The sequence below is a fragment of the Gopherus evgoodei genome, chromosome 6, assembly GCF_007399415.2.
Source record: "Gopherus evgoodei ecotype Sinaloan lineage chromosome 6, rGopEvg1_v1.p, whole genome shotgun sequence".
Classification (NCBI taxonomy): Eukaryota; Metazoa; Chordata; order Testudines; family Testudinidae; genus Gopherus; species Gopherus evgoodei.
Genome location: NC_044327.1, coordinates 24,344,065 through 24,364,074, shown reverse-complemented (window position 1 = coordinate 24,364,074; position 20,010 = coordinate 24,344,065). Strand labels below are relative to the sequence as shown.

At 44.8% G+C, this 20,010-nt stretch overlaps 1 protein-coding gene across 12 annotated transcripts in view; it reads right to left on the bottom strand.

Annotated features, from left to right (window-relative positions):
* KDM4C (lysine demethylase 4C) overlaps window positions 1-20,010 on the bottom strand; it is a 441,772-nt gene that overhangs the window by 376,914 nt on the left and 44,848 nt on the right. For all 12 annotated transcript variants that reach the window (XM_030567955.1, XM_030567954.1, XM_030567956.1 and 9 more), the window contains exons 3-4: window positions 11,936-12,111; window positions 5,191-5,305 (exon numbers count right to left, since the gene is read on the bottom strand). In XM_030567955.1, coding sequence (XP_030423815.1) covers window positions 5,191-5,305; window positions 11,936-12,111 — 291 coding nt within the window. The remainder of the gene's footprint in view (window positions 1-5,190; window positions 5,306-11,935; window positions 12,112-20,010) is intronic.

Genomic DNA, 20,010 nt, shown 5'->3' with positions numbered 1-20,010 from the left:
TATAGGCTGAAGGGGTTGTGTATTTTGTGTATTTCGCACTCATTTGTTTTTCTATGTTCATATGGAAATTTGGCCTTGTTTTTCAAAGAAAACTGGCAGTGTGTTGATTGGCAGTGGTGGGAAAAGGACCAGAAAGCCAGAGACACAGGAAATTAGCATCCGATAAACTGGGGCCTCAGAAAAGTAAGAACATGAGAAATTAAGGACATAAGAATGGACATGCTGGGTTAGACCTAAGGTTCATCCAGCCCAGTATCCTGTCTGCTGATAGTGGCCAGTGCCAGATGCCCCAGAGGGAGTGAACCTAACAAGTAACAATCAAGTGATCTCTCTCCTGCCATCCATCTCCACCCACTGACAAACAGAGGCTAGGGACACCATTCGTTACCCATTCTGGCTAATAGCCATTAATGGACTTAACCTCTATGAATTTATCTAGTTCTCTTTTAAACCCTATTATAGTCCTAGCCTTCATAAAACCTCCTCAAGCAAGGAGTTCCACAGGTTGATTGTGCTCTGTGTGAAGAAGAACTTCCTTTTCTTTGTTTTAAACCTGCTGCCCATTAATTTCATTTGGTGATCCCTAGTTCTTGTATTATGGGAACAAGTAAATAACTTTCTTATTTGTTTTCTCCACACCAGTCATGATTTTATATACCTCTATCATATGCCCCCTTAGTCTTCTCTTTTCCAAGCTGAAAAGTCCTAGCCTCTTTAATCTGCCCTCATATGGGACCCATTCCAAACCCCTAATCATTTTAGTTGCCCTTCTTTGAACCTTTTCTAAACCTTTTCTTCTCTTTTCCCCCCCATAGGTACGTCTACAGTAGAAAATGTCTTATTCAATTTTCAGTACCACTGTAACTAGCCACATTGGTGCTATTTATTATCATTATTATTTATTATTATTAACAGTCTAAACTCTTTGGTAGACCTGGCACAAGCATTTTTACTCAAGGTCAGATGACATAGTGGCCACAGAAAAACAGAGCCTTGAACTCTTGTCTCAGAAATATAAAACATTTCCCAATTCACCTATAAAAGTACAGACAGTGGTGACCTTAAAATAAATACAGTCTTTGTAATCTATCCTTTAGTGGAATGCCTCCCTAAATTATTTCTTGAGTCAACTGGGTTGTCCTTCTCTTACAAAGTACTGCAATTAAATATAAAAACAATAAAAGATGTGTACAGCATGGCATAATACTTCGACCTAACTCTAAGCCTTCTACGTTGAATTTCTTTTCTATAAACCCACCGTGTGTTTTCACAACAGTTACTACTTTAAATAAATTATAAAATGAGGAAATATCCTAATCTGTGAACAAAACAGAGATAGTTAACCATGAAACACAATGCTATAAATACTATATTACCAGAACTCTTTGAATGTAAGTCATAAGAGCAAAGTTTGCTTCTTTATGTTGGTTGTCAGAACTCAAAACGTGTTTATAGCTTGTTCCCTTTCCTATTTTTTATTCTATGTAACAGATTTTACAGTCGTGTCCCTTCTTCTAAACCCTCATTATCCTTTGAGTTAAAGAGAAAAAGAACTCACCACTCGTTAATACACTGCAGTATCTTTTCAATTGCTCTCTCCCATAACACCAGTAAGGTCCTGGATTTCAGAAATACAACATTGCCAGTTTCTAATTAATTTTAAAAAAAGTTAAAATCGGGGGTGTACGGCGCTTCAGAGATAACTTTGTTAATAGAAAGTGAAAGTCATTGTGCAAAAAACAGACAAATCCTATTCAAAACCAGTCAGCTAGATGGCAACTGTTTTTATTTGTTTGTTTTGTAAACAAAAGAGCAAGGACCTATATTGCTGCAGCTTTTGCCACTAATTTTGGAGATCTGAGTGCATGCTTATAGGGCATGGAAACATCAGTAGTGCAGAGATGCAACACTAAATCCATGAATTAGTGCATGTGCCTTCGGCTGGCTTTTTTTTTTTTTTTTTTTTTTTAATGGAAATGCTTTGAGATATTTGCCTTATTGTTTTATGGTAAATTCAATGCTTGCAGCATGTTGTCTGCAACAGTTTCCCTAACTTTACAAAATACAAACATTTGTTTCCATTATCACAAATAGCTTGTAATGAGAAATTAATGACACCTTCCCCTTTCTTTCACTGTTTGCACACAACTGTAGCCGGGAGTACTACATCCATTCTTTCTGCATATGTGAAAATCTCTGAAATGGACAAACATGCAAAAGCAATCTCTTGAGTGCTAAATCTAGTCAAGAGGTTTCTCCCCTAGCTTAGCCTTCAGCACATTAGTTGCCCAAGAGCACCATCTGGCGGACAAAGAGTAATTTGGGAAATAAAAGTTCTGTCTAAAAATATAAATTTCCATTTTTATCAATTATTCCCCATCTTTTCTAGCTGGCACCCCCTCCCAGCAATGACTTGGTGCCAGGCACCACCTCTCACTTTCCTCCAGATCCCCTTGCGCCATGTCCTGGCATGGATGCCCCTTTACACGGTGTCAGCTCCTCCTTTCTCTCCTGTTTTTCTCCCTGTCTATTCCTTCATCCACTACTCCTCCTGCTTTATTAGAAGTTATCCCCCAGATCTAAGCTACATCAATTTGAGTTACCCTATTCACGTAACTCAAATTGCATAGCTTAGATTGACTTTTCCCTTCAGTGTAGACAAACCCAAGTTACACGCTGCTTCTCCTACTGATTACAAAGATAGAGAGCATTTCAAGAAGTGCTAAGCAGAACCATCAAAAAGTGGAGAGAACACAGACCCTTCTGAAGGAAGGATTCACCCAGTAAGTTGGGAGACGTGCATGTATTCTTACAAAGATAATTTTCCTTCTCCTTTCTTAGATGGTCTCATTGCTTAATTACTCCCTTAGGATATTATGCAGTTTCTTGAATGGCTCTCTAAGTAGCAAAATTGATGCTGATAGGTATTTCACATTTCTCTGACTGTATAATGAGAGCTGTACTAACAGTCACTTGTTACCCATAGTCACCTGTGTCAACAATAAGCAAAATCCTACTTCCTCTAGAACTCGTAAAGCGGTGAGGGCCATATTAATCCAAAATAAAACAGCTGAGGGCTGAAAAACTGCCCCCCCAGCGCTGCCAAAACATCCCCCCCAGTGCCGCCCAGCCCCACCAAAATACATTTCCCCCCCCCCCCCCCAATACAAACACAGGGGACGCAGGGAGCCCGGGAGGAGGGGGGCAGTGTGATAGGGGCCAGGGAGGGTGAAGATCCCTGGACCAGGGAAGGGGGCAGCAGTCGGGGCAGGCTGGTGCAACACACACCCACCCCTCTCCCCTGGGGATTTCCTGGTTGTCCACAGACAGGTCAACACCCCCCCCACCCCCAACCACTACAGAGGCCACCCTAGGACTAACCAGAGCAGTAGCTGCCCCACCCCCAACTGAAGGGGAGGGGCTTGGGAGGGGTTTCGGTCCAGTCTCCTGCCCCCTACCCCACAAGCTGCGGCTCGAGCCCAGGCCAGGCGCCTCTCCCCTCGCTTGGCACTTACTGGCTCTGCCTCGTGCCCAGCGCTTCCTGCCTCAGCGAACCCCAGAAGTGACACACATGTTGTATGTCAGGAAGAGGGCGTGGGAGACAGAGGCACATGTGATTCAGACTGTTAGGGCAGTTGAAGCACAGCACACGCAGGGCTGTGAGGTGGGGCCCCCCAAGGCAGGGGGCGAAACCAGCAGCCCCACCCTGGTGCTTGCCCTACAGGCCGCATGTTGTGCAAGCCTGCAATTTCCTTTCTCCATTATTTCAGTCAGAAATAGGTAGTAATTCTAAGGGCATTTCTATGCAGCCAGAGACCTGTCCAGCGGTGTAAACAGTATTGCAACTAATCTTCTAAGGTGAAGCAGTTGGAAAAATGAAGCTATTTCAAACACTTTTTTTTTCCTCCGAAGCTGAAGAACGTTAGTTAAAACTGTGTTAGCTTTCCTCACAAGAGAAGCACAGAGGTAGGATAAGACGTGAGGTGGTAAACAGACGGAACCTCAAGAACTGGACAGGTCCAGAGGGTAGAATGATTCCTGAGGTCAGACAGAGGATCTGTACATAGCCATCTCAGAAGAGAATGATCTGACTCGTGAAGGTTCCTCAGACTTAAGGTCGATCATAAACTTGCTAGGAAACTCACAAGTCCAAGGGACCTTGGGGTGAACCTCTGACCCCATTCCAGATGAAATCAAAGTTGACCTTGACAGTCCTCAGACCCAAGCACCTTCCTCAGACTAATATTGCTTCTGAGGTGACAAGGTGAGCATATCCAAGCAGCTCAGAGCCAAGAGGAATCAGCATGTCTAGAAGAATGAAGTGTCAACTCAGAATCATCCCAGGCCCACCAGGTCTAAAGCACCACACTCATCTCAGAAGTAAAGGTCAAGGGGCAGCAAACCAGCAACAGAATCACTACAGGAAATACATTTTCTTTAGCACTAATGTGGAGAAGGACTAGTTCAGGTGAGTTTTGACACTGCCTCACAGAGAAGGAATTTCAGGTAGCACTCATATTTGAAGAGGGCAAAATCATGCACATGCAGAACACCTTTTCAGAGAGTGTCCATCTTAATGACATATCAGACATTAAAATACCACAGTGATAGGGGACATACAACATCCGAGTGCTGGTCTGCCCTAGACACCATCCCATCGTATGATGCGCAACACTTACAACCTGATCTTTGCTCCAAATCTGACAGACTATCAATTAGGGTGGATTTAGATTTGAATGCATACGATCCCACTCACTGGAAATCAACTGAGCAGAACCAACAACAAAAAGCATGGAGGTGGCTGGAAATGTGTAACAGAGCTGATACTGCACAAACAAGTATGTCTGTACCTTTTAAAGATTGTAACTAGACAAACTAATTTATCCAGAAAAATAAGCTGCTGCAGCAAGATCTTGCAGATACCAGAAATGCTTAGCTAAGGATTGTTGAGCCCATGATACCATATACCCTCTACCAATGTTCGGATTCATAAGGGGGCATACTGCTTCCCAAGAAGGTCTAAAGTGCATCATACTAAGGACATCTGCAACTCAAGAGTGGGGATCTTGAGAGACAATTTTCTCAAGAGATACCCGGTTCTCAGCTGCAATACAAGAGTGCAACATTAACTAACCTTTTGGGCCAGGGCTGAGGAGGGGGGAAAATGACATATATAAAACTAATACATACTTCATCATAAATGCTCCCATTGATATCTGCTCCATAGATCGGTGCCACAAAGGTTAAATTCTTCCAGTATTTACGCTCCAGATCTTCATAATCTATATATCTTGGAGTGCAGTATCTGCAAAGGGAAAATGAAATTAAAGGCAATGTTCAGGGGATCTCAATTGACAAGTTGTCCTTCACTTTCATGGTTTGGATGTCTCCCAACATCCACACTCCTGATGTGCTCTATACTTGATTTTGCAGACCAGGTACTTTTAGACAAATATATCAGTTTCACACTCTTTTGTCCTTTCACATATTCAACAGTCCTAAACCCATAGGTTTCATAGTAACAATGCTTTCAAAGTAACACTGGGTAATGTCTTTCACAGATTTATGTCTCTATTAGTCCTGCGCTTCCCAGATAATTTGTTCCTGTCTTAACAGTTGGAAGGAACTTCTGCTGCCTGTTCTGAGTTTTAGGCCATTAAGTGTGATTGTTGTCACCCAAGGCTCTTGAAAGAGCCAATACAAAACTACTAGTTGGTGGCCCCACAGTCTTTCTTCACCACCCCATCCTCCATTTTAGCCTACCGCATTTTCTGGGTTGGTGAAGAAGTACTACTGTTAATAAGCAATATGGTCACCAGTTCCTACCCCTGTACTGTAGGGGCATAGACACAAAAGAGTGTGCAAATACATGCTGGTCCTAGCAGAAGTAGGTCCTGTAGATTATCCCCAACAGGTCCAAAAGGCCATTGTTCTGCCATTTAGTAGCCCTGGCCAGAAGCAAGGGGAGGAATCCCAAGGCTCCTGTGGACCTTGGTTTCCTTTCTCCCTCTCCCACAACGCTTTTTTGGGAGAGGTACAACAGTTCTTCCAGTTGGCAGAAATCTTTAGAGGATCTTGTCTTCATACCTTTGCTTGTCTCAGATGCTTGGGGCATTTTTACATCCTTTTCTGTGGCCTGGGAAGATTCTTCTAATTTCCCATAGAGGAAGCATGCTTCTATTGCTATTGCCAAGCAGCCTACTTTCCAAAACCGTTTCCTCAGGGTGTCTGGCCACAGTACTCCCTTATTTAAAAAAGTCTTTAGGAAGGGAAATTTGCTTCTATAAACGCAACAACTTGGGAGGGAGAGAAAGTTCCTGATCAACTCTGTAAGGCTTTTCTTTCTGTTTAGACTGCTTGGAAGAAAACTTGGAAGTACAGGAAGCAGGAAGTCATGCAGCTGACAGAGCTCCTATTGAGAAGGATGGAGGAAAATGGCGAATGGACTGTCTCAACAAACAGGAGCTGGACCCCAGCAACCCATGAGTAACCTGGACTACAGACCACGGTTTCTCTTAAATGCAGTTTATCACTCAGACTAGAGCCATTCAACCATGTTAAGATGACATCCATGTTCAGGGCATTCTCATCTGGGGATCCCAAATGAAGGAGAAAGCAATTTAGTGTCACAGAGATATGCCCACAGAAAGGAAGCGGTCCTCCACAGAAACCTGACTTCTTTGAACAGAGGGAAAATCTTCTCTAAAGAAAGGTTAGGACCTTCTGCTATCACTTTTTTAAGAAGAATGCAACAAGCTAAGTGGCTTTTTAAGTACTCCAAACTCATATAGCCTTATTAAATATAACACAGCAATATGATTTTATAGGTAGAGGGATAAAACAATTGTAATTACAAATATTTCTAAAATATTTTCTATTATGGTGAGTGCAGAATTAGGGTTCTGTTAGCACTCACAGGATATCCTATGCAAGTTCATAGCTACACATTGTTCCTTTTACTCACAAGTGGTGAAATAATCTAAACTATGTCTGTACGACCTTTATATGACTACATGGCATTTTATATTCTATAATTTTTATATGGATGTGTAAGCAGAGTCAGGATAAGCTCTACCCTGACATCTGGTGGAAAGAATGTCAGAGAGTGTATCTGCATAGGCACGCCTACCCTATCCCAGACTGCTGAGCGGTGGGACTGCTTGGTGACAAATGACTCACCCTCAGTTGGGTGGTACTTGCTAGACAAGGGACATGGGTTCCAAAACCCAGTGAAGTGAGAGAGGCTGAGGACAGATGTCTGTGCCTGGTGGTGCAGACTCCTTGTGGAGCCAGAAGCACTAGTTGCACCCTCTCCACTGTGGAATGTCAGAGTTGATTTTTTTTATTCCCTCAAGAATCTAAATACAGGTTACTGAGCTGAACGCACTTTGGGCTAATGGTGCACTAGCACTGGGGCTCCCCCACTAAGACCTGAGATCACTAAGAGTTGAAATCACTAAAGAGCTGAAATGACTGAGCTGAGAGCACTGAGTACTGTGCTAACTAGTGGGGGAGCCTGAAGACATACTGTGGAACAGAGCAGCTGGCGGAGTGGAGCAGTTGTGGGGACGGCTGGCGCGGATCACAGGACAGCTGGTGGCAGCAGAGCGGCTGGCAGAGTGAGTAGCCGTGGGACGAGTGGAGCGGCCCATAGAGCGAGCGGAGCTAAGCAGTTTTGCAGAGCGGCTCATGGAGCAGAGCAGCTGGTGGAGCGGAGCAGTTCCTGAGGACGGCTGGAGGAGCAGAGTGGAGCAGCTCGTAAAGCGGAGCAGTTCGTGGAGAAGGCGGAAGCAGAACCCACGGAGAGGCAGGGCAGTTGGCCCCGGACCATGTAAGGTGCCCCTTTCTACCCAGGCTGGGGGGAGGGACCTCTACAGATAACCCTTGAACTCTGGGGTGGCATTGACCAGAGACTTTTCGGTTGTTGGACTTTGGGGTAATTGGACTTAAAACCCTAAGGGGAAAAAGGACAGTGCCAAATGTACTTGGAGGTGGGTTTTTGTTTATGATTTGTGTTATAACCCTGTTTGTGGTGTTTCTCCAATGGGATGCCACATTGATTCCTTCCTTTATTAAAAAGATTTTACTACACTCAGACTCCGTGCTTGCAAGAGGGGAAGTACTGCCTCCTAGAGGCGCCCAGGGGGGTGTGGTATGTGAGTGTCCCAAGTCACTGGGTGGGGGCTCGAGCCGGTTATGCACTGTGTTACTGGAACGGAACCCCTGGATACTGAACCCGGCCCTTGTTGCTGCCAACTCAGAGGGGCAGAAGGGTTACATATGTGTTATATTTTTATATCCCCCTATGCAGATGTCAGCATATAAAACAAATGATCACAGCAATCTAAACAGATTTCATTATCACCAGGATTTAAAGTATGCTGGATCATAAAGGGTCACAGACACAGGAAATTAATTTTTTTAAAAATGAGCCCAGTTGCAGAGGTGCACTTTTTTAGGACCACCTTGGAGGAAAAGCCTTCTGGTTGGCTGCTTTACCCATTTGTCTGCCTCCTGGGGAACGGAAGCCAATCAGGAATGCTGCAAGAGGCAGACAGACAGTTATTTCCCTTCTCCTCAGGAGCCGACACTATTCAAAGGGGGGCGAGGGGGAAGTGAGCAAAAAGATGGCACCCACTCAGAGCAGTTCGATCAAGGCAGTTCTACTCCCTCTTTCCTCACCCTCCAAAAAGCAATAAGACAGCTCCTTTGCTCCTTCCCCACAGGGGCGGCTCTATGTTTTTTTGCTGCCCTAAGCACGGTAGTCATGCGGATTCAGCGGCACGCCTGCGGGCGATCTGCTAGTCATGCGGATTCAGCATCCCTGCCACCGAATTGCCACTGAAGCCGCGGGACCGGAGGACATCCCGCAGGCAAGCCACCAAAAGTCACCTGCCTAATGTCCTCACAGCAACCGGCAGGTCACCCCCTGCGGCTTGCCGTCCCAGGCATGCGCTTGCTGTGCTGGTGCCTGAAGTCGCCCCTGCTTCCCCCTCTGCTCTCCCTCCGTGCAGCACCTGGCCTGGGAAGGGTCTCCGTTCCAGCCTCCCTTCCCCCAGGCCTGTGGGAGGGGCTGAAAAATTCCAGGTGCTGCAAGAGGAGCACAGGTGAGGTGGGGGGCAGAACTGATGTGGGCACTGAAGGGGGTAGTGGAAATAGGGGGGTAAAATTGACTTGGGGCATGGTGGGGGCAGAATTGCTGGTGGAAAGGGAACAGAACAGATGTGAAGAGGGGGAGAAAAACTGATTTGGTAATAAAAGGGATGGACAGATGTTGGGGTCTGGGCAGAATTAACTTTTTGTGGGTCTGGTGCCAAACATATATTTGTGAGCCTGGCTCCTGGGGAATGATTGTAAAAGGGGCCAGGGGTAAAAGCACAGTGGGACAGGAGCTAGGGTTGGTCTCTGGAGCAAGGGAGGGGTCAGGGGCAAACTGCAAGCACAGCAGGGCTGGGGAGGGGGTAAACAGGATCCCCCCTGCCCACATAGAGCAGGTACCTATGTGGCTCTAGCCCATTCTCTGTCTTTCTCTGCACTGAACTGCCTCTCCTCCCACAGCAGCAGGACAGGTTCTCTTCCAGTCCTCTGGGGTGGGTGTTGGGAGTGGGAGGAGCAGGGGCTAATGTGGTTACTCCTATAACAGGACATTTAAGTTTCCAGTCAGCACTGCTAACCAGACACTCAGGTCCCATTTTCTACTGGAGTTTCCAGTCTAAAACTGGATACCTGGCAACAGGGCTGCGAGAAAAGCCTGAGTGGGGGAGAGAGGGGCAAGCAATCATTTTTAAAAGTGAGAGGGCTAAGCCTTAAAGAGAGGGGCAAGTGGTGGGTGGGCTAGGGAGTGGCAAGGAGCTAGTGGGCAGGGCCATGTCTGCTGTACTGCCCAGGTAGGTTGAAGACTGTGGGGATCGGCTGACAGTATCCAGGGCCGGTGCAAGGATATTTTACACCCTAGGCAAAAACTTCCACCTTGTGCCCCCACCCTGCGAGCATCGCTTATTATAAATTTTCAAAAATGAATACAGTGGAGTCACATCTTACACGGGGGTTAGGTTCTAAGGTCAGTGCTTAAGAGGAAAATCGCGTATAGTTAAAGTTACCGTAAGCTACAGTAAACATTAGAATAGGGGTCCTAAACCTACAGCACGCGTGCCAAATGTGGGACCCAGCCACCTCTGAGCCTGCTGATGGCCTGGGGTTCCGTTCACTCAGCTGCCAGCCGGGGTCCCAGCTGGTGACTGCGCTCAGCCTCCTGCTGTTCACCCAGGCTGGAAGGAGGCTGAGCAGGGCCGGTGAACGAGACCCTGGCTGGCAAGGGGTCGGCAGCCAGAACCCCAGATCATCAGTGGGCTGAGCAGGGCCGGTGGCCGGGACCCCGGCTGGTAGGAGCTGGCCCACTGCTGGCCCTGCTCAACCCACTGCCAGCTGAGTGAACAGAATCCCAGGCTGGCAGCAGGCTCACTGGTGGCCAGGACCTGCAGCCTGCCGTTTTAAAAAAAAAAAAAACCTGCTTGCGTGCCATCTTTGGCATGCGTGCCATAGGTTGAGGGCCCCTGTTCTAGTGTATACTGTACTTTATGGTAATTTTCACTATACACTATTTTCCTCTTATGCACTGAGCTTAGAACCTAACCCCCGCGTTAGATGCGATTCCACTGTAGTGTAAAAAAAAAATTGGGGGCACTGCTTTTTGGCACTCCTAAATCTTGGCACCCTAGGCGGTCACCTAGTGGTTACACTGGCCCTGACAATATCCCCAGCCCAGGTGACGTGACAGCCAGTGGTGGATTTAGAGTTAGTGGGGGCTCCCAGCCCTGTGCTCAGCTTCATTTTTGGGGCTCCTCCTGGGGACCCAGCCAAGAAAAAGAACATTAACTCTTATCTCCCCCTTGCCCTTGTTTTTCATTATTTTTTTTCCCATCCTCCTCCTAAAAGTAATAGGAAGTAAACGAAAATAAAGTGAGGTACATTGATTGTTCTTGTAGTCTAACTTATTTTTTCACAGACCACTTGAAAATCACGGAGGGTCTCAATGGACCACTTAATGATCTTTCCAAATATTGTAAGGAAAAAAAAAAAAAAAAAAAAAAGGTGCAGGGGGGTCTGGCCAGGAGCTAGGGTGAGGGAGGAGGCTCAGGGTTGGGGCAGGAGTTTGGGGTGTGGAGTGCTTACATGGGGCAGCTCCTGTTTAGTTCTCAGGATGGGGGTGGGGATGTGGGACAGTGCAGGAGTCAGGGGTGGGAAGGTGTGAGGGGAGTGCAGGGGTCAGGACAGGGGGCTGGATGTGTGTGAGGGGATGCAGGAGTCAGGGCAGGGGGCTCAGGGTATGTGAGGGGATGCAGGGGGCTGACGGTGCATGAGGGGGTGCAGCAGTCAGGGTGGGCAGGGGACTGGGGGTGTGGGCTGGGATCATGGGGGTGCCCCAATTCCAGCCCCTTCCCCAAGGCCTCACCCTGGCCTCTTCTCCTCCTCCCCAGAGCTGCAAGTGTGCTGTGGCTCCCTCCTCTTTCCCCCTCCTGCCAGCAAGCAGCTGATCGGTGGCAGGGAGGGGGTAGGGAAGGTAGCACACTGGGGAAAGAGGCCAGGGAGGAGCCAGGCTGCTGCTGGCAGACGCTGCCATGGAGCCACAGCAGCTAGCAGCATCAAGCTTCTCTGACCCCACAGGAGAGAGTGGGGGCAGACAAGAGTGAGCTGGAGCCCCTTTCGACCGTGGGCCTGGCACCAGTTGCGCCATTGTAAATGCAGTATTGGTTAGGGTGATGACAGACTACTCTGTGCACTGAGTAGTGCCTTCTACCAAGTCCTAGAGGAAGACAAGGACGGCCTTCAGTAAGTAAGTTAGACATAAAAATCATCTGATGCCTAAAAAGGTAAAAGTCACAGTGGGAGAAGGTTACACATTCTCCTTTCCAAACAGAATACCCAATATACATACTTGTCACTGTTGGCCAGTTGCCTGAACTCTTTCACAGTCATTGGCTTTTTCTGAATGTTGTACTGAGTGAAAAGGCCTGATTGACCAGTGACCATCTGCTGAATTGGAGCTGGAATCACTAAATCATCAATGTCGTCATAATGTTTTCTTGGCTTCCACTCCTTGGGTGGGATCACCTGAAATGTCAGAGCAGCAATACACAAATCAGCACAGCTACTGCTCATGTCAAAAATACTTTTGAAGTGGATGAAGAAACAAGTAATTTCATTAAACCGAATACATAAAAAACTTAGCAGATCTGACTGGAAGATTTAAAGCTTTAATTACTGTAAGTTAAAAAAAAAAATCTTGTTGTCCATGAACATTGTGTACCATCTAATTTAAACATAACATCTTCAATGTTTTTTAAAACAAGATAAAAGTACAGAATTACTTGCTTAATGCCTCTCTCCATCTTCCTATCCAGATTATTTAGTAAATCTTACAACGTCAGGTCTATTCACAATTTTTATTCCAATTTAAACTATTTCTTTTTTTTTTTTTAAACCAAATACGTTAAATTGGTACAACCCCTCATGTGGATGCAGGTATATTGGGTTGCCTTAAACAGAGTTTATTCCCATAAATGTATGTAATAAAACTAAGTACAAAAACTGTGTGTACACAACCCCAGTTGATTGCAAAGTTTGAGGGTTTTTGTGTTTCAGGTTCCCCTGATTCACCCCATCTGATTTCAAGTTCTGCTATGACTCACAAGCATGCACCATGCTATTCATTGCCATTAGGAATTTTACAGAAGCCTGAGTTCACCCAAATGGTCTCATACAAGTGTCTTGTTTTAGGGTATTAGGTAGTTTTGAAAAGATGTTTTATATATTATTATAGCCCAAAATGGAATTCCAATTTGGAATTTAGAGATATTTATCTTTTAATTCACTACTTTGTCAACAAGACATTTTTTAAAACGCTGCAATAGATATTGTTTATATAGAGTTCTTTTTATATAAAAACTTTTTACATTCATATTATTGTTGTTATTAAAAGACTGAAGACATTTCCTCCTCTTCCCTCGCCCGCCTTTAGTTTTCCCTGCCCACTAGCTCCTCGCCACTCCCCCTGATAGCAGGCAGTTTCTTCAAAATGCAAACATTTTAGGGTTATATATAAACAAAAATGCAAAAGCCACTTTTATCTTTAAAACACCTTAGTGAGAGTATGGAATTTTAGAATACATCTGGGATCTGGAGATCATTCAGTGTCTCCAGATAACAACACGGTCAAATTTTAAACCTAACCCGCTTGAACATGTCTTTCTGAGACTGGGATGTTTCCACTGTTCACAGTATAAAAGTGCACAAACCTAGAACATGTAGGAAATACAAATTTAGACAACCAAAGAAAGTGTTTTTAGTAGATAACCATTTCCTGTTAAAGGCATAGTTAATACTTCTAGTTTAATCCTGTACTTCCTACGTGGTTAAAATTCACTTTTTTTTTTTTTTAATTTTATTAACTTTGATGTGACCTTTGTCCATCTAGGGACTGCAACATTGGGCCCAATGTTTCCTCTTCTTAAAGAAACAAGAGTGTTCAACTGTCTAGTCGTGTAGTTTCCATTAATGTTTTTACACAAATCTTAAGTTATATGCACAAAAAATACAAAACATTGCTTTGGAAGCAGAGAAGCGATGCATTCAAAATGTATTTATAAAAATCAAAGATGTGCATAGAGATTTCCATTTTCATGACTATTAGGCATGAACTTGTAGGTTTGGCTCCACAATGTAAATATTAAAAACCAGCATTTGCATTCTTTTAATTCAAAAAGTTAATAGTGTTTTGTTTTTAGCAATATGCAGCATGAAATATTGTTGTGACTAGTGTCCAAAGTATCCTCCTTCAGCAAACTGGAGCACCCTTACTGTTTAATTGTATTACAGTAGTGCTTAGCGAGCCCACCTGAGACTGGGACCTCTCTGTGCTATGCGATCTCACTGTATTGAGAGACCGTTCCTGCTCTATTTAGATGGCAAAGCCTTCAAACATGACAGACAAAAGTTGGGGACAGGGAACTGAGACAGAAATTAAGTGACTTGCCTAAGATAAGTAGCTCAATGGCAGACCTGAGCACAGAACCACTCTTGACTCTCAGTAAAGTATCCTTTCCATTAGGTCTTACAGCCTCCCCATTAATGTTTAGCAAAACTATCATCTTCCAAATCACAAGCATCAAATACATTCCATGCAGACAGCCAAATTCTACTTTTAACTGTGGTCTATAGCTTTAGCTTGCTCAGTGTTTAAACAGAAAAAAAGGACGTACTAAAACCGGGGTTCTCACAACAAATTTTTTAGTGGCCTCAGGGTGCAGTCACCAACTCTTGCTGGTGGCTGTGCTGACATTTTTCCTAAAATACTTAATTAACTTTACGAAAAACAAATAAATATGCACGTATACCTATCCAAATTATTATTTATTTATGTAGGGTTTTTTCCAGACTCAGTAATAAAAATAATTTACAGTTGTCTCTATTCTTGAATGGACCTAAACAGAACAGAAATACAAATACAGCACACTTTGCATGTTCTTGTCTTTTTGTTGTTGTTTCTTTTGGTTTTTTTAAGTTGTGCTCCCCCTACCCCACCCCAAGACTTGCTAGCTGGTAAGTCGTCTGCTGTGAAAAGTGATATCTGTATGTTTGTTAATATCACTTTTCACAGCAGACTTACTCAGCCCCAGCAAGCCCTGGCACAAATTAAGCCCTGGTTGGGGAAGTGGGCAGGGAGGCAGTGGGGTCCAGGGACAATGGTGGAAGTAGTGAACCTGGTGCCTGGAACCAGAGCCTGCCACCGCAAGGACGGAGCTCGAAGCCCCATGGCCAAAATCTGCCTCCCCTACCCTTGGGAAAATGGGGAATTCACCAGCTGCCTGCACCTTCAGCATGCGTTTCTCTGGGGAGAGGGGCTCCCCACCCACACCCCCATCACAGTCCAAGAGGCTGTGGCCAAAGAGAAAGCCCTGGAGGCCGCATTTGAGAAACACTGGGCTAAAACCAAGACAGTGCAACATTCAGGCTTTATTCCTCCTTTAACATATACTGTGCTCTCTCATCAAGCATTTCCTGAAAGTAGAGTTCTCGCTCCTATACGTAATTATAGTATGGCTCTCCTTTTTAGGGTAGCTATCTATCATAACAGAGGTATACATTTAGGACTACATATTCCCCTCAATCTCCCATTGATTTTAGTAATCAATTTTCAAAAAGATCAAAGGTAGAATATGGCCTTTATTTAGTAATTAAACTTTTCATTACCATTGTGTATTATTTCCTCACTAACTTATCATCACATTCAGCATCACTTATTGGCTTTGCTGGAGTTACATGCAGAGATGGGCAGGAGCAAAACCCTGAAGTGGGAATTAGGAGCCCAGGTGAGGCATAATGGACTGGTGAACCTGGAGAAGAAGGCTAGGAGGTAGTTTATGTTAACAAACCAGACTCCAGAACAGGAGAGTAATTCTAAAGCATAAGAGTTGGAGTTTTATTTTCTTGGGGAGGGAAGAAAGGAAACTGAGGCAGCAGTAGGGTCTGACTGGATGAGGTAAGACCCTATTTTAAGGGACAGGGAAGAACAAGTTTATTGTCTCTCATGCTGCTGTCACCCCTCTTCCTCCCTGCATCTGACTCTATATGAAGCCCTCGCAGCATGCAGTAGCCATTCTGCTGCGGTTGCTGGCCTGCCCTAGAAGGGAGGTATAGTCAAAAAAAATTTGTTCCTAAGATACTGTGGGTCTGACCAATCACTATCCCTTGGGGGCAAGAATGAAAAGGCATCTGGGGTGGGGAGGGGAATTCACATTCCTCATAGCATCCCATTCCCAGAGGTGCAGTTTTGAGTTAATAAGAGTAAGAACAGCAAGTTACAGCTGGACTGTAAGTGGATTGTAATGATAAGTGCAGGGTATATGGGGTGAGTTCAATGGGTAGTACCTCTACATAGTAGACAGCCCAACCTTTAAAGGGTAGTTTGCTTACAGATGGTCCTGGAGCCTCACTTAACTCTCATTAGAGGCTCCAAGTAGCTGTATGTGTTAAACCATAGGGCCACACCACAGGACCTGGCCTCAGCTGGCATGCAAAATCTAATGAGGATCTCTAGTGGTTGCTGCCACTAGCGAACGGTACATCTGATTCTCCAAGTGCATGCCAAGGACTCCTGGTCAAATGGTTGAAGAACATGAGACCATAGAAACTGAATGAAGAATGAAAAAGACTTCATTCAATCCCATTGACATTGATTCCTGTCCATCAGCCCAGCAAAGAAGAAGAATGATCAGTGCATCACTTCCACCAATATTTTTATCTAGATTAAGTTGCTGTCTTGTTTAGGGGACTAAGGGAAATAAAGTCCTGCCTTGAAACGTTTCAAATGGCTACAGTGGGACACAGCACCATTCAGGTTTGGCCTGTCTGCCCCTGTGTAGACAGAGACAGAGTGGCAGCAGGGCCAAACATGAGTGGAACTGCAGCCTTGTGTGCCAATCACACCACCACTTAGTTTGAGGAAACTCTTAAACAGGTGAGCCTCTTTGGACTCTCCCTCTCTGGGTGGCCCCGAATGCAAGAAATTTTCTGCTTCAACCAGCAGAGAGCTTTGGAGGTCAAAGCAGGACAGTCAAACCTGGGACTGCAAGTAACAACTCCAGACATCCCAGCAGTGTTCCAGAAAAATCCTTTGATTTTTATAAGCAGGTGTTGCAATTAGTGGTAGCAGCTTCAAGATGGCAAAAACACTTTTGCTTAAGTTACTTCTCAATGGTCTTGCAGATGAAATTGGAATCAGTGAGTACCTGATAGACACTGAGCTGCTGCTCTCTGTGAATGAGTGGACTGATGAGAAAGCACCACAGAACACAGCAGTGTTTTTGAATGATGCTGCCAAAGCTTTTAACGAGAAGCTTCCCAGTGTGAATCATGGATCTTACAGACAATTACACAAACAAACACTTATATGACCTCTAGGAGAGATCTGTTTTTGAAATATCGGAGAGAAATGACAAGATTGGAGTAAGAGAAAGGGGAACCCCTGCATACTTTATTTGCCTTGAGGAGCCTGGTTAATAGGGCTTTTCCTGCGCCTCACAATCAGTGATAGCTTGAGTAAAGCAAAACCATCTGCACTGGATCTGGAACTGGCATAGCAAGGAGGAACCTATGTCCAGTGACAGGTCATGAGTGAATCCTGTGTGAGAAGACAGTTTATAAATGGTTTAACAGAGGAACTTTATAAACTGCTGGTGAAGGAAGATAACATACTGGATAAATGTATGGACCGGATTATGTGCAGAGTTACAAATGTGGAAGCAGAAGGTGGGATCTCCTTAAAAGGTATCAGCTATTAATTCCCAGACCCAAGGTGATTCCTTTATACCAAATGCTACGCTTCAAGAAATGATTGCTAGTAAAGTGGCTAAAAACTTAGAGGAGTCCCAGTGCAAGATATCTGTAGAGATCCCATGGCTCAAATAAGAGCAACAGTCTCCCAAGTTATTCCTAGATCATATGATATTTGCAGGTAACGAGGAGGCAAAGCCCATGGGAGACAGAATTGCCCAAGCAGAGGGAAGCCACACCAGTGAAACCAGAAGTTGCTGACAGAAGCATCCATAGAAGACAATGGAAGAAAGCAATTAAATCATCTGTTCATACAGTATGCTAGTGTGTTCTCCAAGAATAATGGGAAGCTTGGGAGATATGATCCAGTGCAACATCCCTTAAGCAAGTGGCTTTTCCTGTGAGGCAAATCCTAAAGGATGCTAAACTGCATGCTAGAGGATGTCCTGCTTGGACCATCTATATCAGCTTGGGCATCCCCAATTATAATCATGAAAAAGCCCAGCGGAGACTTAAGAATATTTACTGAATACAAGAGACATAACTAAAGATTTCAACATAGCTACCCACTTCTCCACATAGCAGACACTGAATAAACTGTCAGAAGTAAAATATTTAGATTATTTTCTTTCTATCCATGAAAGATGGGAGGAACCTCTGGCAGGAATGGAAAAGATTCTGGAGCTTTATAAGGAGTTAGGGTTTAAACTTGCAGGAAACCATTTTCAGTATGCAAAGAGTCACATTGCATGCCTGGACATATAGTCAGTGAGGATACACTGGAGCTCCAACCCTAGAAATTGAAAATTAAAAATAAATTGATGGTTCCTACACAATGTGGAGGAGATACAGTGGTTTGTAGGACACCTGTACAAAACTTCCCAGAACAAGCACTGCCATTATACCAGTGAACTAAGAGCAACTTTGTCTGGACAGAGGAGCACCAAAAAATCTTTTGAGTCACTGAAGGAAAGACTGCTAAACCATGCTGTGTTTGAATTCCCAGACTCATCCTGTTCATTTGTGATAATCTGTGATGGTTTATGGTCAGATTTGCATTTGAACAAATTGATTAGCTCAGTAGGCAGAGCCTGGTGGCCTTTGGAAGTCAAAAATTAAGTGAGAGGGGAAACAAAAATTCAGCAACAGTACTGGAATTTCTGGCTATTGTGGAGGCCATGGGGCCTATCATCCATATTTACTAGGTTCAGAATTCATAGTTCACCATAAACATGGAAAGTAATATATGGTTGTGAATGCTCTCACCTGGATGAGGACAGTGAGAGTAGACTCAGACTGATCGTGTGACAACGTCTGGCAAGAACAGTCTAAGGACCCTGAGTTATTTTGGTGTGTTAAAAGATCTACACAAAGGAGATGCAGACTGGAGAGATTCAAAGCAGTGCAGGAACAATTAACACTGATCCAGCTACCCATTTGCTGGTGTATGATTTTCCTGGTCTATCAGGGTTGTCTTACCGGCAAGTTTGCAGAGAGCAGTGCTGGAGTGTCTTCATGACATCAAAGTAGCAGGCTGCCTCGGGTAAGAGAAGACTCTGAACCAGGTGTTTGACAGATTTTTTTTTTTTTTGGCTGCAGATGTTAAAGATCTGCTACTTTCCCATCTTACCTGTCACAAGACCGCACCAGCAAAGAGAGGCAGAACTCCTTTTACGGGATATGCCCCTATCAGTAAGCCCTGGGAGTTCATGACTGTCTTGGAAGGACCACAACCAGAAACACCAGTTGAAAATCGATATTTGCCGATAATGTATGACACCATGTAAAAGTATGTTGTGGCAGAGCCACTGAAGAAGGATAAAGTCCTGAGGCAGTTACAGCTGCATTGATGAAACACGGAATGTTGCAGATTGCTCCTGCCCCTTCTCCACACCCCCACCCCTCTGCCTCAGCTGCCTTTCAATGATCGGGGAAGGAATTTCAATCTCTGTTATTACATAAGATTTGCTGACAACTCCAGATAACATATCTAAAGTGAGGTCTGGGGTTACCCACCCTACAGGTAATGGAAGAATGGAGAGAGTAAAACAGCACCATTGGTTCCATGCTCAAACTCTTAGCGAAGACCAATGAGACCAAGATATGAGGGAACTTCTTGTCTTTGCATATAACACCAGCTGACACTCAACTATTCACCACTCTCTCAGATTATTTTTGGACTCTCAAACCCATGCTTGCATATGGCTTGATGTTCAGCAAGCAATGGCCAGGCCTCCTGCACCTACACAGGCAGAGTCTTACACCAGTGACCTAAGCACAGCATTTCAGAAGGTAGAGGAACAGATGGGCCAGAAGGAACCATGACAAGCACAAGGTACCAGGAAAAAGTGACCATGTGCCCTGTCCTAACTCTCCTACTCAGACCTGAACCTTAGAGTTCAGAACATGAGAAGTTAGCATGAAACCTCCAAACTTAATTACCAGCTTGGATCTTATATTGCTGCCACCAGCCAGAAATTTCAGTGTCTAGCTCACTCTGGTCTCCCCAAAACCTTCCCTGGGGAACCCCAAGACTCAGATGCCCTGAGTCTCACTACAAAGGGGAATAACCCACTTCCCTTCCCCCTTACCTCCTCCCAGATTCTCCCACCCTGGGCACTCTAGGATATTCCCTGCTTCCAGTCCTTGAAACACAAGTACCGAGAGATCAAATCTCTC